This window comes from Pelmatolapia mariae, linkage group LG4 (assembly GCF_036321145.2).
Source record: "Pelmatolapia mariae isolate MD_Pm_ZW linkage group LG4, Pm_UMD_F_2, whole genome shotgun sequence".
Lineage (NCBI taxonomy): Eukaryota > Metazoa > Chordata > Actinopteri > Cichliformes > Cichlidae > Pelmatolapia > Pelmatolapia mariae.
Genome location: NC_086230.1, coordinates 17,262,901 through 17,277,479, shown reverse-complemented (window position 1 = coordinate 17,277,479; position 14,579 = coordinate 17,262,901). Strand labels below are relative to the sequence as shown.

General features: G+C 39.4%; 1 protein-coding gene across 6 annotated transcripts in view; it reads right to left on the bottom strand.

The window, feature by feature from the left end:
* Nucleotides 1-14,579, bottom strand: part of LOC134626127 (voltage-dependent T-type calcium channel subunit alpha-1I-like) — a 116,973-nt gene that overhangs the window by 63,262 nt on the left and 39,132 nt on the right. For all 6 annotated transcript variants that reach the window (XM_063471656.1, XM_063471659.2, XM_063471654.1 and 3 more), the window contains exons 3-4: nucleotides 10,895-10,992; nucleotides 4,153-4,312 (exon numbers count right to left, since the gene is read on the bottom strand). In XM_063471656.1, coding sequence (XP_063327726.1) covers nucleotides 4,153-4,312; nucleotides 10,895-10,992 — 258 coding nt within the window. The remainder of the gene's footprint in view (nucleotides 1-4,152; nucleotides 4,313-10,894; nucleotides 10,993-14,579) is intronic.

Genomic DNA, 14,579 nt, shown 5'->3' with positions numbered 1-14,579 from the left:
ATTTAAATAAAATCTTGGCCGTCAATTCAGTTTTGCATGAATGTGGTTATTTTAAAAACGAGTGCCAAAAAAAGAGGAAAAATAACTTGTTAATTTCAATCAAATGACTAAAAGCAGAAAACCAGGGAATGCACCTGAAAGAGAGCGGATAATCATCCAGTTTAAAATATAGGTAAGTTGAAAAAGCATTAACCCACTCAGGTTTTATTGCAGCTGCATGTGTTTTGACTTGGCTGTGGAGTAATTGAGGGCAGGGTGTGGACGCTCATGCAAAGGTCTGGGTCTGAGAAGGATAAAAATAGTCCCTTTCCATCAGCAGATCAATTACTGAACAAACACATTCACTGTCTCCCGACCTATACCGTTTACTCGCTGCTCCGTCTATATGCGTCACTTCAGTTTCCCTTTTTGCTTCTCTCATTTCACTCTTCTAACAGGAAAAGGTTAGCTAAACACCAACTGCATGCAATGCAGTCACAGTTGTTTTCTCACATGCAACCAGAGCATGCTATATGCACTGAGTGAAACCTTGCCATATGACCTTTCATTGTCATTTTTCTGCCAGTAATTTATCTGCTTTATTTTTTAGGGATTCTATTGGCATTTCTATAAATTCACCGGGTGGTTATACAATGTGGAAAACATCTGTTAACAATAAGGAAATATGGAAAATTCCTTCTTTTCAAAATCATGCTGTATTTTTCCTGATTTCTTTTCCATGTTCACAAGTTCTTTATGCTGTTTATTTCTTGTTTTTATGGTTTCTCTTTCTCAATTTTTTGTATTTTCCCTCTGTCCTTCCTGTAATCATTTCATCTCCCTTTAACAATCCCCTATTTTCCAATCCTCTCTCATTTCTCTCATCCTGCTCTCTCCTCTTTAATTCTCTTGTCCTTGCCCTCTATCCTTCAGTCAATAGCAAGACAGATACTACTGACATATATGGCGGCCGAATATCTCCTTTTAACCCCACCACAAACCACACACATGTGCGCACGGCACACGCATGATCAATAGAAACGGTGGCCTTCCCACTGAGAGTCGCTTACAAACCATGCATTGATTGGGTGGCACAACAAAGTTTTAACTTATGCGCTGACACAGTGGCTTACAGTACCAGTAGAGTTAATACTCCACAACTGGGGGAAAGGGACTTAGAGGAAAGAATGGAAAGAGTTTGTCAAAGTAATTCAAATAGGTGTGTTGCTAACTGGATAAATACTTGAAAGCAAGAAAAGGAAGAAAAAGACACAGAGCCGCTGTCAGAGTAGTGAGGCATGAATGAAGTGTGTTGCCCTCCTGCTGGTGACTTGGCATTGCACAGCGTGGCACATGAAATCCTAGCATCACACTGAGAACACACCTGCCAATGGAGCGCAAGGTGGCGGGAAGGCTAAAGAGCAGCAGGAAAGAGTGACAGTTTACAGAAACTGAATTAAGTGCAACTGTGGGATACTGTGGTCAGAAAACATGTGACAGACAAAGCCTAATCAGGTGAGGAGGTTTATACAACTTGCATGTGTGAAAAATTGTCTTGTCTCTCTGTGGCCATATGGCACAATATATCTGTTGTAGTTTGGAATCTTTGAGGCAATGACATCGTTTTCATTAAAAACAGCAGAAGATAATGGAATTTAATCAAGAAGGTAAGCTGGCTGATACGGGCTGAAATTCAAACACGTGCCAAGATTGTTTGAATAAAGCAAAACAAATCACAAAGAAATGTTGAAATCAAAAGAGAAAAGGAGCAAAACAGTAAACCGAATGCTGCACTTGACTGCCCACTTCATTATAACCTCTCAAAGAATTAATATCAGACCTTTATTTAGCATAATAGTCCTTAAGCGCTAACACACTAAGACCTTTCTAATTAAACACTCAAGCACTCTGATCAACCTGAATAATATGTTAATACACCACTATAAAAAAAATATGCAAAATAATAGTTTGGTTTAAAAATAAGCAACACTCTGACTGCTAAAAATCTGCTGTTGCATAATCAGCAAATGTGTGGGAGTCAAGTGTGTACTGGCAAGTACAGCCATGGTAAAAGAAAATACACCCTTTGCCAATTCCAAAGTATTACATATCAGGAAATAATGAAAAATTATCTAGTTCTTACCAGATCTTAAATTTAGGCAAATGCAACATGAGATGAACATTAACATACTTATTTAACAAAACTTAAGCCAAGTGTAAAAATGACGTACAACCCATTATTAAAGCTTGTAGAACAACCTTGAGCAGCAATAACTCAAAGTAATTTTTCTCTTTATGACTTTATCACTCTGTCACATTGTTGTGGAATATTTTCAGGCCCATTTTTCTTTACGATGTTTTGATCCATTGAAGTTTGACTGGTCCATTGCAACAACTCGATTCTTTTCTCTTTCAGCCATTCTGTCGGAGAGTTGCAGCTATGATCGGGATCATTGTCATTTTTTCGTTACTCAATTTTAAGCCAAGCTTTAGCTGTCAGACAGATGGCCTCACATTTGACCCTAGAATACTTTACTTGCTTAATGTCATGAGGTGTCTGTATTGATATCATTTAATCAAACATTGTGCTGTGTGTATATGTTATGGCCAAACATCTCCACTTTAATCTTGTCTTATCAAACTTCTGCTTTTATAGAGTCCACAGTTGTTGATGATCAGTTAATCAAGTGAGACAAGCCACTGGTAAATACTGTGCCATCATAACAAGAGACAATACAAAGAGACTCCATCTGGTATACATGACTTATCCCTTTAAGACCTACCATTGAACCAAGTCCGCCAGAGCTTATATTTATATTTTTAGATGCTGTAGTGCCATTTTTGAGATATTTTAAGTTGCTATACATCAATACAACCATTATGTCCCAAATTATAATAATATGTATGCATTAAGTCCATAGTAACTACATAAATTGCAAAAAAGCGCAATAAATATATAAAAAAGGGACACATTTTTAGTTAGAGAAATTTCAGAGGTTTATCCCTCAAAACTGTAAATGCAAAAAAGTTGCACAAAATAGTTTCTAACCACAGGAAATTTATTTTGAGTGTCTTCATAGTTTTATTGTTAAGATACACCAATTTTTATGTACTGCAGGAAATGCAAATTTGCAAAAAACCAGCATGTGCATCAAAATAAACTATTTCCAACAGTGTAATTTGAGTTCTAAGCATCTCAGAAACTATACAGAAAGGGATAAACTCAAACATTAATTTTAAAAACACCAGCATATCTTTGTAAATGCCCTATAGAAAAAAACTACATTTTCCGTGAAAGTGACGTCACTTCCAGTTTCGGGCAGGTAATGGCGGACATCAGATAGATCGTGCTGACGTTTATTCCAATGTAGGAAGTGTTACGAACAGCTGATCAGATCGGCAAAGCGTGTTTTTGGAATATTATGTTTTTGTTGCTGCAAATGCTTTTTTCGCAATTTTTGCAAAGCCATATGTGGAAGGAAACCGTGACCTAGGACAAGCTGAACGGATAAGACGGAAGTACAACTCCTCCGGTTTCATATGCAAAAAAATTATTGTGCTAGTTTATGTGATTGCAATTCTACTGGGCTTTAAAAATAATTATGCAAAACGGAGTGTGCCCGCTCCGACCGGCCATAAAGGGTTATATATTGTATACCTTAGAAGACACACATCAGAAGTGTGTACCTAATACGCTGATGCCAGCATAAAAGAGGAAACCAAGAAAATGAAATCAAACACTGCTGATCACTGGTAAATGTCACTCACACAGCCATAGACACTGTGGGAGATGCTGTCACACTGGGTCATGAATATTGAGGCATGCAGCTGGGACCTAATCACCTTCTCAGCGGCAAAGTGGGACAACTACTGTTACAGTTGCTTCCTAACTTGAAAGCAAAATGAAAAATGGAAAAGACACACTGTAGGAAAGATTTATGATAATGTATATAGTAAATTGAAATATTCATTTATCTTGTATGAAAGCCATGAAATTGGGATTAATTTGCTAGTATGTGTGAAATGGATTTTTCACAAGCATCACTTGAAAGTAGAAAGCAATGCGGTTTGATGCTGGGCCAAATCACTGTCATATCTGTCAATAAGCAGTCCAGTTTCTTCACACTATACACACTCAACCGCAAACACATGCAGATGCACAGTTTAACTCACACAGTGAAGTTTTCCTCAGGGTAGCAACGGTTTCTCAGGAGCCCCGCCCACAGCTGCACCCCGATGATCCCGAAGATGAAGAAGACGAAGAAGCACAGCAACAGCACATTGCCCAGCATGGGTAGAGTGTCTAGCAGCAGGTTCACCAGGATACGCATACCTATGTAAAGCAGGAGAAGAATTAACCAGTAACAGATTATCACAGTCTTGCAGCACTGGTTAAAAAGGCATTTTATTCTTTGTATGGATGGTAGTTTGCATTGGTAACCATCTGAAATGAAAAAGAAAAGATACCCTTTGTCAATTCTAAGGGTTTACATATCACAACATAAAAATAATGTTCTAAAATTATTAAAATCCAAACTCAGATAAATAACTGTGCATAACATACTAGAGCAGGTCATTTTTTAGTTAACCAAAAAGTAAACCAAAGTCCAGAAGGAGTGTGTGAAAACTGCACATCCCATCTTTAAATAGCTCATGAAAGTAATGTTTTTCTGTGCGAGTTTTTTACAACATTGCTTCCGCTGATTGAGGTTACTGGCACAGATGCAGCTTTGCAAACCTAAGCTGTGCTGCATTTCTTTTTAGAGAGAAGCTTTCTTCTGCCAGCCCTTCCAAGCAAGCCATACTGGTTCAGGCTTTTTCTAATTATACTGTTGTGAACTTTAACATGCCAACTGTGACCTGCAGAGCCTGAGATGTACGATTTTAGCAAATTCCCTGAGCATTGCATGACCTTGAGGCCAGACCATTTGACCATTTTTCTCTAAGATCATTGCTGATCTTTCCTCCTTTGCTTTCACACACCTAAATCCTCCAAACCAAACTGCCAAAACTTCTACTTCTATTGAGTTGCTCACACTAACGATCAGTTAATCAACCTTTTTAATGGTAAGTGTTTTTCCACACACCGCTTCTGCATTTTGGAATTACTGCATGTTTTTTTTTTTAACTAAATAATGATATGTTGCAATATGCATGCACTGTCATCCATCTGAGGTTTTATTTTTTCTAATGTTAAGATCTAGTAATATTTTTATTATGTTATTATATGCAAAACATCATAATTTAATTGGAGATTACACGGAATTTCAAGAGCAGGACCACAACTCCAAACACGCTCCTTCCGGTTCTTATCTATATATGTTCCCCCAGTTCTAAAAGCTTTTCATTCTCGTTTATGTGCCTCACCCTGCCTCCCCATTTCAATTCTTTAACTCCTTCACTTCTATTTAGTACATATGGATCTGTCAGGCCCGGGAGCCGCTGCCAGTCCCCTTCGAGGCCTTCCCCAAACCGCAGCTCAATTCACATCCAAGCCATTCACCTTTACCTACTTAAACGCTGCCAAACATAATACGAGGATGTGGGTCCAGCTAGCGAAAGATGGTATACTTCCTTTCACACATGACTTTAAATTTTGACTTGTAATGCAACTAATGAACTTAATTCTAGGCACTGTGTCTTAAATGATGTCCTAAAGAAAATATTACATGTTACATGTCTTTCTTTGTGATCCTTTTGCAGTTTTTCTGCAGACCAGTAAATACAGTTAGGTTACATGGTTTGTAACCGGAGCCTGTCATGTATTTGTTTTTAAATGTCTATGTTTCACAAATATATCGTTTAATAAACACTTCATTGCAGATATATTTATACCTTTACAAATCTTTGGAAGTAATTCAATAATAAATGTATATATAATTTCCAGACATTGATGCTTAAAGCATTGTTTTCTTACACATTTGGACATTTAAGTCAGATAACCACAGCATCAATAGAGATTCTGCTTCTGTACATGCATGGACATGCACTGGACACACATATCAAACAGTAGCAGATAGCAGTTGGATTGGAAGTTAACAACCTCTCCAGAGGAGTCAGTTTGTAAGACAAATAAATCTTGGACCACTGTAGGAGACGAACCATTTCCTGAAAGATCAAGAGCTTGAAAGGTTGCATATCAGTGACACAGCAGCGTAATCAGGCTACGCGAGGTCTTATTCATGATTAGACAAAACCTAATTGCAGAAATACAAACGCGTCTCCTGTCGAATGATGATGACCTCATTCCCCATGGATTGGCCTGTCCTGCTGTGATGACACATTGAGACTGTGATTAGCGGAACATAATGACAGCTGATTGGACTAACGAGAGGGAGAGGTGAGACCCACTGATGAGATCACAGTGATCCCGCACTGACACCTGAGAGTGGTTTGCCTGTGTGTTGGTGTTACTACGAGCGTGATTGCCTGTGTGTATGTCTCTACTTATCTGATGGCGGGTGCATTAGTGTTTTTCGGTGGCATAGCGGGATTCGTGAATAACAACTCTGCAGTAGGTTAATGTGTCACAACAGTGCATCTAAACTGCCAACAGACTGTATGACAGGAGAGAAGCTGAGAGAGATGATGACGATAGCTTTACAAAAGACGCAAGCACCTGTAGCTCACTGATGACACAAACACAAAATGATGCAAACACAAATGTTGGCACTGAAAACAAAATGTTCTCTTTAAAAATCTTTATAAATGTCCCCATTTCCATAAGTTGTAATCATTATTATCACAATTTTTTAGAGCTTTATTACAGAGAACAAAGAAAAAGATGCAGGGATGTATTGAAAATACAGTTTATACAATTCTAATGAGCTTGAACGTCAATATTTGGTATGACAACCTTTAATCTTCAACATAGCCTTGCACTTTCTTCAGAAAGCTTTCTTGTAATTTCTTTAAGTAGCATTCACAAATAGTTCTCCAGGTTTCTTGAAGGACATTTAAAGCTCTTCTTTGGATGTTGGCTGTTCTGTTCTTAGTGATCATGATCCCATACTGCTTCAATAACGTTGAGGTCCAGGCTCTGAGGAGGCCAACAGACAATAAATGAAAATGAAGCCATTGCCAATCAGATGTTTTCCAGATGGCACTGTATGGTAGTTAAAAAGAGCCCCCACCATCTTTTACAGAATTCTGCAGACACTCACCCTCTGTACATATTGAAATTCAGATCCATCACTCCAGAAATCCTGTTGCCATTTATGTTCAATCCAGTTCTTCTGCAATTTGCTAGACATTAGCCTTTTCTTCCTGTTTTTCTTCCTTAAGAATGGCTTCTTGACAGCCATCCTTCCACTGAGACCATTTCTTATGGGGCTTATCCAAATCAGCTGTAGGGCATCAGTCGGGTCCATGTCAGGACTTTGCTGGATTGATTTCCTCTAATTCTCAAGTACACAAGCTTTTAGGGCTGCCACTTTTTCTTTTGTCTTCCACATCTTTTTTTTCAAGGACACACTGTACACCATGCAGACATAGGCCAATGAGTGAAAAATGAAGCTACTGTCCAAAAAAACGATGAAAGACCTTCAGAATACCTGGAGAACTCTTGTGAAAGGCCAAGAAAGTCTGGATCCTTGAAAAGAAAATATAAAGAAACGAGGGGTGGCTCAGGACTTTTACACACTACTATATTTGATATTTGTTTGGTCGTCATGCATGGGCTGCCAATTGGTACAATGTGCTTCATTGATTTGAAGCCTAATGTGATGTGTCTCTAATCTTTCTAGGAACAGAAAGTGGATTTTCTATCTGAAGAGCGCAGATGAAAGAATTTTTCTTGAATGCACATCTGTTTTCCTCCCCTGGCTAATTTGTCCCATCAACTGGTATTAAATGGAAAGTAGTAGTGTTGCTAGCGTATATGTGTCTCTGCTGGTGGCTGGAGGCGAGTCTAAATGTATTTGTTCCCCCGGGTCTTCGTCATTAGGCCACTCTTCCATTAGGCCTAATTGGGTGAAGAGAGGGAGAGATGGATGGAAGGCAGAACAAGAACGAGAACGAGACAGGGCCTGAGGGGGTGTTTAAAAAAAGTGAGCATTAAAGAAGAGAAAAAAAGCAAATAGAAAAGAAAGGAAAAATATTCATGCAAACTAAAGAGAAATGCTGAATGGAAGGAACACAAACAAAAGTAACTAGAGAGAAAAGAAAAAGTCCTTTTCTAAGCCTCTCTATATATTTACTCCTTCCCTCTCTTTTTCTACCTGCCTCTATCTCTGTACCCTCATGGCGACTCTGCCGGTTTTCCAGCTCCTGCTGTTCCCAAATAAAGATGGATGCCTCCCTTTGCGCCACAGAGGAAACACATTTAGAGCTACCTGCCTGTGCTATTCATTCAAGACCATGAGACTTCTCTTCTCTTTCATTTCCATACTGTCTGTTGTTTTTTATTCTCTGCTGCCATTCAATCTGACACTCCCTCTATCTCGCACCAATTTCATCCAAAAAAGTCTAACACAAAAGCACACATTCTTACGCACACATACGCAACACACACAGGACTATTATCTGCCATTTTGTTACAAATTGTTATGTGTGAGGGGTCAGGATGTGCTCATGCTCCCTGTGTACCTGTGGGCAAAGTAGCGATCCCAACAAAACAAGTAACAAATAGCTTTATCCCCATGCTTCCTCTTCTCTAATGGGGTCACAAATAGGGGACAGAATCAAGTTACTGCTTGCTCATTATGTGCAACTTACTGATAACCAGATAAATAACAATAGTATCCATTTCCAGCACACAGACAACTAAAGTATGAAAAAGTAGAAACAAGAGAAATGAAGAGTGTGGTCATGCATGCATGCATAGCTACATATACATTCATCTGCTGCATATCAGTAAAGCAATGTAGCAAGAGATTCATGATATGGTGCATAATTATCTCCTTAAAGGCATATTTGTTACAATCTGTGCGTTTATCCCTGGAACACCATATGCAGTCTGCTGCATATATCTTCTAACCATACTGCTGGAAGCATGATAAAGTGAGCATCTTCAAGTTCTTTCTGCTGCTGAGTGTTGTTGTAAGATATTCTGCTTAGCCAGTTCTTCATTTGTGGCCCCAACTGTAAGATTGCTTCTCCTTCAGACCGTGTAGGGGAACTAATATTAATTCAAATGGGTACATAATAAATAACAGGAGAAGTGAATATATTAAAAAGAAAGAGCAAAACAGATATTTGACATGCTGTCTCATGGTTATCATATAAGCCTGTGGCTCTGCAAAGCCACATATCGACTATTTTCCATGCAAGCCCGAAGAACCACTACTCACCTCTCTCTATCCTCTGTCTGCATCTTTCTTCCCCAGCTGTTATATCACAATTATCATCTAGCTCTGAAATGTCCATTCTTAACTGTAATGGCATGAAGTTCAAAGTTCAAACTGAGCATTACAACAGGGAAAAAAAAAGTCATTGTAGTGAGTTTGAACATCATATAAATGCCACATGGGGTGGTCTTAGTATTTGAAAAGCTGCTGATCTACTGGGATTTTCCCACATAGTCATCTTGATGGTTTGCAGAGAATGTTCCAAAAAGGAGAAAAGAGAAAATATTCAGTGAGCAGTAGTTCTCTTGGGTAAAATGCCTTGTTGATGTCAGAGGTTAGAGGTGATTCGAGTTGACAGGAAGGCAACAGTAGCTCAAATAACCATTCATTACAACCAAGCTAGAGCATCTGTGAATACACAGGATATTGGACACTGAAGCAGTTGGGCTACAGCAGCAGAAGACCACAACAGGTGACACTCCTGTCAGCTAAGATCGGGAGACGGAGGCTACATTTCACATGAGCTCATCAAAACTGGACAATAGAAGATTGGAAAAATCCTGCCTGGTCTGATGAGTCTCGATGTGTACTTTGACATTCAGATGATGGGGTCAGAATTTGGTGTAAACAACATGAAAGCCTGGATCCATCCTGCCTTGTATCAAAGCTTCAGGCATGGTGGTGTCATGGTGTTGAAGATATTTTCCAGGCATACTTTGGGCCCCTTAGTACCAACTGAGCCTACCTGAGTACTGCTGACTACATCCATCCCTTTATGCTCAGACTGTACTATATCTGTTTCCAGTGAAGAACATGCCATAAAGCTTAAATCATCTCAAAGTTACTGCACACAAATGGCCTCCACAGTTCCCAGATTTCAGTCTTAGAGTGCACTTTCAAAACATATAGGCTAATAAAACTAATAGTAATAGCTACTACAGTAAAGTTAGAAATTAATCTGGTTCTCTTGATGAGTACTGAACACAAGTGCCTGACTACTTCAGTTCATGTTTATGACCTTTAAGGAATGATTTCCTATAATATCTTTTTTTTTTCTTAAATACATTAAAAAAATACATAACCCAAAATTAGCATTAGCTTAACCAATCACTCAAGTGCTGGAACAAAGTGATTGGACTGGTCTGAAATTGGCCCAGGCAGGCTAATTGCTCGCTTGCAATGATTAGGAGATGTCTGTCAGGGCTGCAGAACAAAGAAATCAATTGGAGTTAAAAAGTTTGGCCAAGCGCTGAGTTTTTGATGAGAGAAACAGGGTTATGGTCACACGCCGATCAGTGAAGCAGCATTAATGGACGGTTTGTAAATCTGATAAAGCCATGACTCACGGTTTGAACTGCCTGCATGATTAAGCATACGATAAATGTTTAATGATGCCCACAGGGAACAGGTGGCATGCGAATGTAGGAAAAAAGCAAAATATGTAATACATATACATGAATTTCCATGTTGATGCATTTGGACTCTATGTGAACTGACAGAAATACAGATCTACAAAGAGAAAGTACAAGCAAAAGTATACCTCAAAGGCCACATGGAGACATGAAACATTAAACAGCAAAGAATTAGCCCAGAAACAAACACACACAAAATGTTAATGACGATCTCACTTGGCACTCTGTTAATGGCTTTGAGCGGCCGAAGAACCCTCACTGTCCGAATGGCTGACAGGTTGATGTTCTGCAGGTCCAGCGAGTACTCTACCATCCTGAATATACAGACAAAGAAGCAAAAAGGAAGAGAGAGATCAGTTAATCATTTAATCATGAACTGTCACTGCCTTGATCGGTCACTGGTTCAGCCTAGGAGAAAAACCGATTAACATAGCCCCAGCTTCAACACAGATCTCTGTCCACGATTCAAAGCCACTGGTCTCTCTTTGATCTAGTCTCACCGGTGCCCTCCCTTAGCTCCATGAATCTCAGCTGTATGGGAAATTTACTGCACGTGGAGGTGCAACCCTCCAGAGAAAACGCTCGGTTGGGGTGGGAGTGCGGGGTATAAAGTGACAAAGCATCAAAAAGGGAGAATAACATGAAAGAGAGGTGAGGAAGAAGAAAAGAGCAGGGAAAAAAAAGGGATTCATTCTATTCTAAGTGTTGCCTGCAGGATGTTGCGGCTCAGTCAGTGCCTGGCATCTGTTAGCAAGTCATTTCCACAGCATGGCTAAGCTGTTTGTGCCCCCAAACCCAAACCACTTTCATAGGAGAACGGTCACGGTATGAAAGCACTGTGTACGTCTGAATGTGCCATACACTACTACATGACTGTAATCACACAGAGTGAAGTGAATGTATGAAATTTACAGTATATGTGTAATAAATGACAGAATAAATACCACTGTGTGCATGTATATGCGAACAAACTGTGTGGACTGTGTAATACTTGCGTGCGTTTGTCCAAGAGTGTGCACAAAATAAATGTGCCTGGGGCTACGACAGTGTCGGGACAGCATGATACCAACAACAGCGCATCCAACACAAGCTAATAACACCCAAAGCACATCCGCTGGCTTTGTAAAAAACAAGCCAAGCTCACTGTCTCTCACATAGATAGACTTATGAACCGTGTCATTTCCAATAATGTGAAACTTTATTGATCCCAAAGGGAAGCTCTCTCCATTTGCCCTTCAACAACAAGCACAGAGTCATCAGCCGAGGAGCACCCCAGCTCACACTTAAGTAGGATTACTTGTTGTACAAGGGGTTTAACTGCTCCACAACCTACAGGGAATCAACTCTAACCACTAGCAATTTATTCATATGGCTGTGAAATATTTAAAAACTAGGATTGCACTTTTAGGTGAAATGCTTACTTGTGTTTTGTTTTAAACTTACTTCTATAGTTGTGGGTTTTTTGTAGTTTTTGAGTCTTATACTGTAGCTGGACGAGACCATCATTGCAAGGGAGAATTTTCTCAGTCGAAAACAGGCCACAATGCCAAACCACAGAGAAGAGCAGAACAGCTGTTTTGGGGGTGGGGCTACTAGCTTTTCTACTAGTTTTAATGCAAAAAAGGATTTGATATGGGCTGCTGGGAGCCTGAATAAAGGGCTAAAATGCCAAAAGATAGCTTTAAAGCAATTAAAAACACATGTCCCTCTCTTAGTTAGCTCAAGGACAAATACTAAATGTAAATGTGTTGATTGAATAGGTTAAAGGCTGAGTGATACACTATTAGATAGAGACAGCCTACCCAAAACACATATAATTGCTTAGATGAGTGCAGATATTGCAGCTTTGTTAGTGATCCAATTACATCCTGATCATACACAGAGCAACAAAGAAATTAAAAACGAGAACAGAAGATCATTAATGTGCTTGCATGTGTGTGAGTCTTTAGACATGTACGTCTTTGTGTGTGTGTGCATGCATTCTATCTATAGAAGTGCCTCTTCCTGTGCACATCAATCAGGCCGATGTGTTTGGGAGGGTAATTAGTGGACTGCCGCAAGCAACCTTTTTATTATTGCTTTTTTGCTCGCGATACCTTCATCTCATTCATGCTTTTATGTAACCACACTGTGTGTGTGTCTGTGTGAACGTGCCTTTCTATATCAGTGTAAAATGTAAAATGTAGCGCTTCATTGGAAACCTAGTGTGGGCCTAGTGTCAGAGATCAGGCACACTTTTAGCATAAAGGATGATGAAACACTTGAAACAATCTAGACGTCAAATATGTCGTGACTTGAGAGCAAAGTTAGCAATTAGCCACAATCATAAAACACAAAAGTTTAAGTTCTGCATTGGGAAATATGCGTTTTGGCATCATTTATATATGAAACACAAAAAGAGACTGCTCAGCTGTGATGATCTCCTCGTAAAATAATGAAAACTGAACAACAGCTGCAGCGCTTTCTTGTTTTTGTCTCATGTAAATGTGAATTTCAGCTAAGCCTCATAAGGGCTGTTAAGCCAATTTCTTACTATTTATATCCTAATAGATTTAGCTTTATAGTGTCATCCAAGGTGACAAAGCTTTTTAGACCTAGTCTCTCATTTTCATGAAAAGGTCCTAAAGGGTCAAACCTACTCTGTAACTCATTACGTTACAGGCTGTAAAGTGATGAGTGCGCTCTACTGATGACATCTTACTTGCATAAGCAGAAATACAAAGGTCAGAAACCTGAAGTGTAGACCACAATGTCAACACCTTATGGAATAAACATTGACTATCTGTCTGAAACATAGCAATCCTCCCCATTAAAGGGAGCCTCCAGAACCAAAGTGCCATTATAAACTATATATATAAACTATAGTTTCCTTTTCACCGTTGGTGCCAACACAGAGTAAATGTTTCCACAGCTTACAGCTGAGTCTCCTTAATAATCCTTTCTGGATGAGGAAAACCTGTCTCATCATGTGTTTTGTAGGTTCTTAGTCATGCAATTCATGGTAGTCTTGAGAGCTTGTAAATGTTTCAGCTCTCATCCAAGAGCCTTCTTCAAGAGTCTCCCAGGTAATAAACCCTTAGTGGGGGTTCTTCATTTTGGAGGTCCTTCAGGTGATTCTGGGTCTTTAACCCACTATTGGTCATACCAGTCATCACATGAACCACAGTGCATCATCCAGTTGCCTTCTTTTTTAGTTTTCAAGACTGGTCTCATCATAATTGGCATCAGCTTCAGTCAAGATTAGGGTTGCCAAAAACTGACACTCAGATATTAATCAATACTAAAACTAATACTGAATTAAAATACACATTTGCTAAAATATTGATGCAAACAGTGCCATCAGAGCTCCTCCCCTCACTAACAGCTGAAGCAGTTAACGTTTATGACACTGGACAACACTTTAGGAGGAATACAAAGAGGTCAGTGAAGCTCCTGCTTCAACAACATTGAAGTATCGAACAGTTATCAGTGTTAACTCAGCCAGCAAATGCATTAACAGTAGCTGTTTAACTGTTAGCAATTACTGATAGCCACATTAGCCATCTGTTATTATTAATGTAGTGATTAGCAGGCTGTTAGAAAAAAGATGAATAATTATTGCCGGCTGAACGGGTCATGGATCGAATATTGAGCCGTGCCAGAGCGGATTATGGACACATGGTGAACTGCCTGTAAAGAGCAGCAGGGAACTAAAGTTAAACGGAGCAGAGAGTCCAGAGTGTGGAGAACTAATCTGAGCAAATAAAGAGTGAAATTCGGAGTAGAGCAGCCAAATCAGTTTGAAATTTTTGTATTGTGACAACACAAGAGCACCTAAAGAGCTGTACCTAGTCAAGGCACAGCTCTTTAGCATACTCCATATACCAGCATCATTCATTTTTCCATGATTTCTTTGACCTGT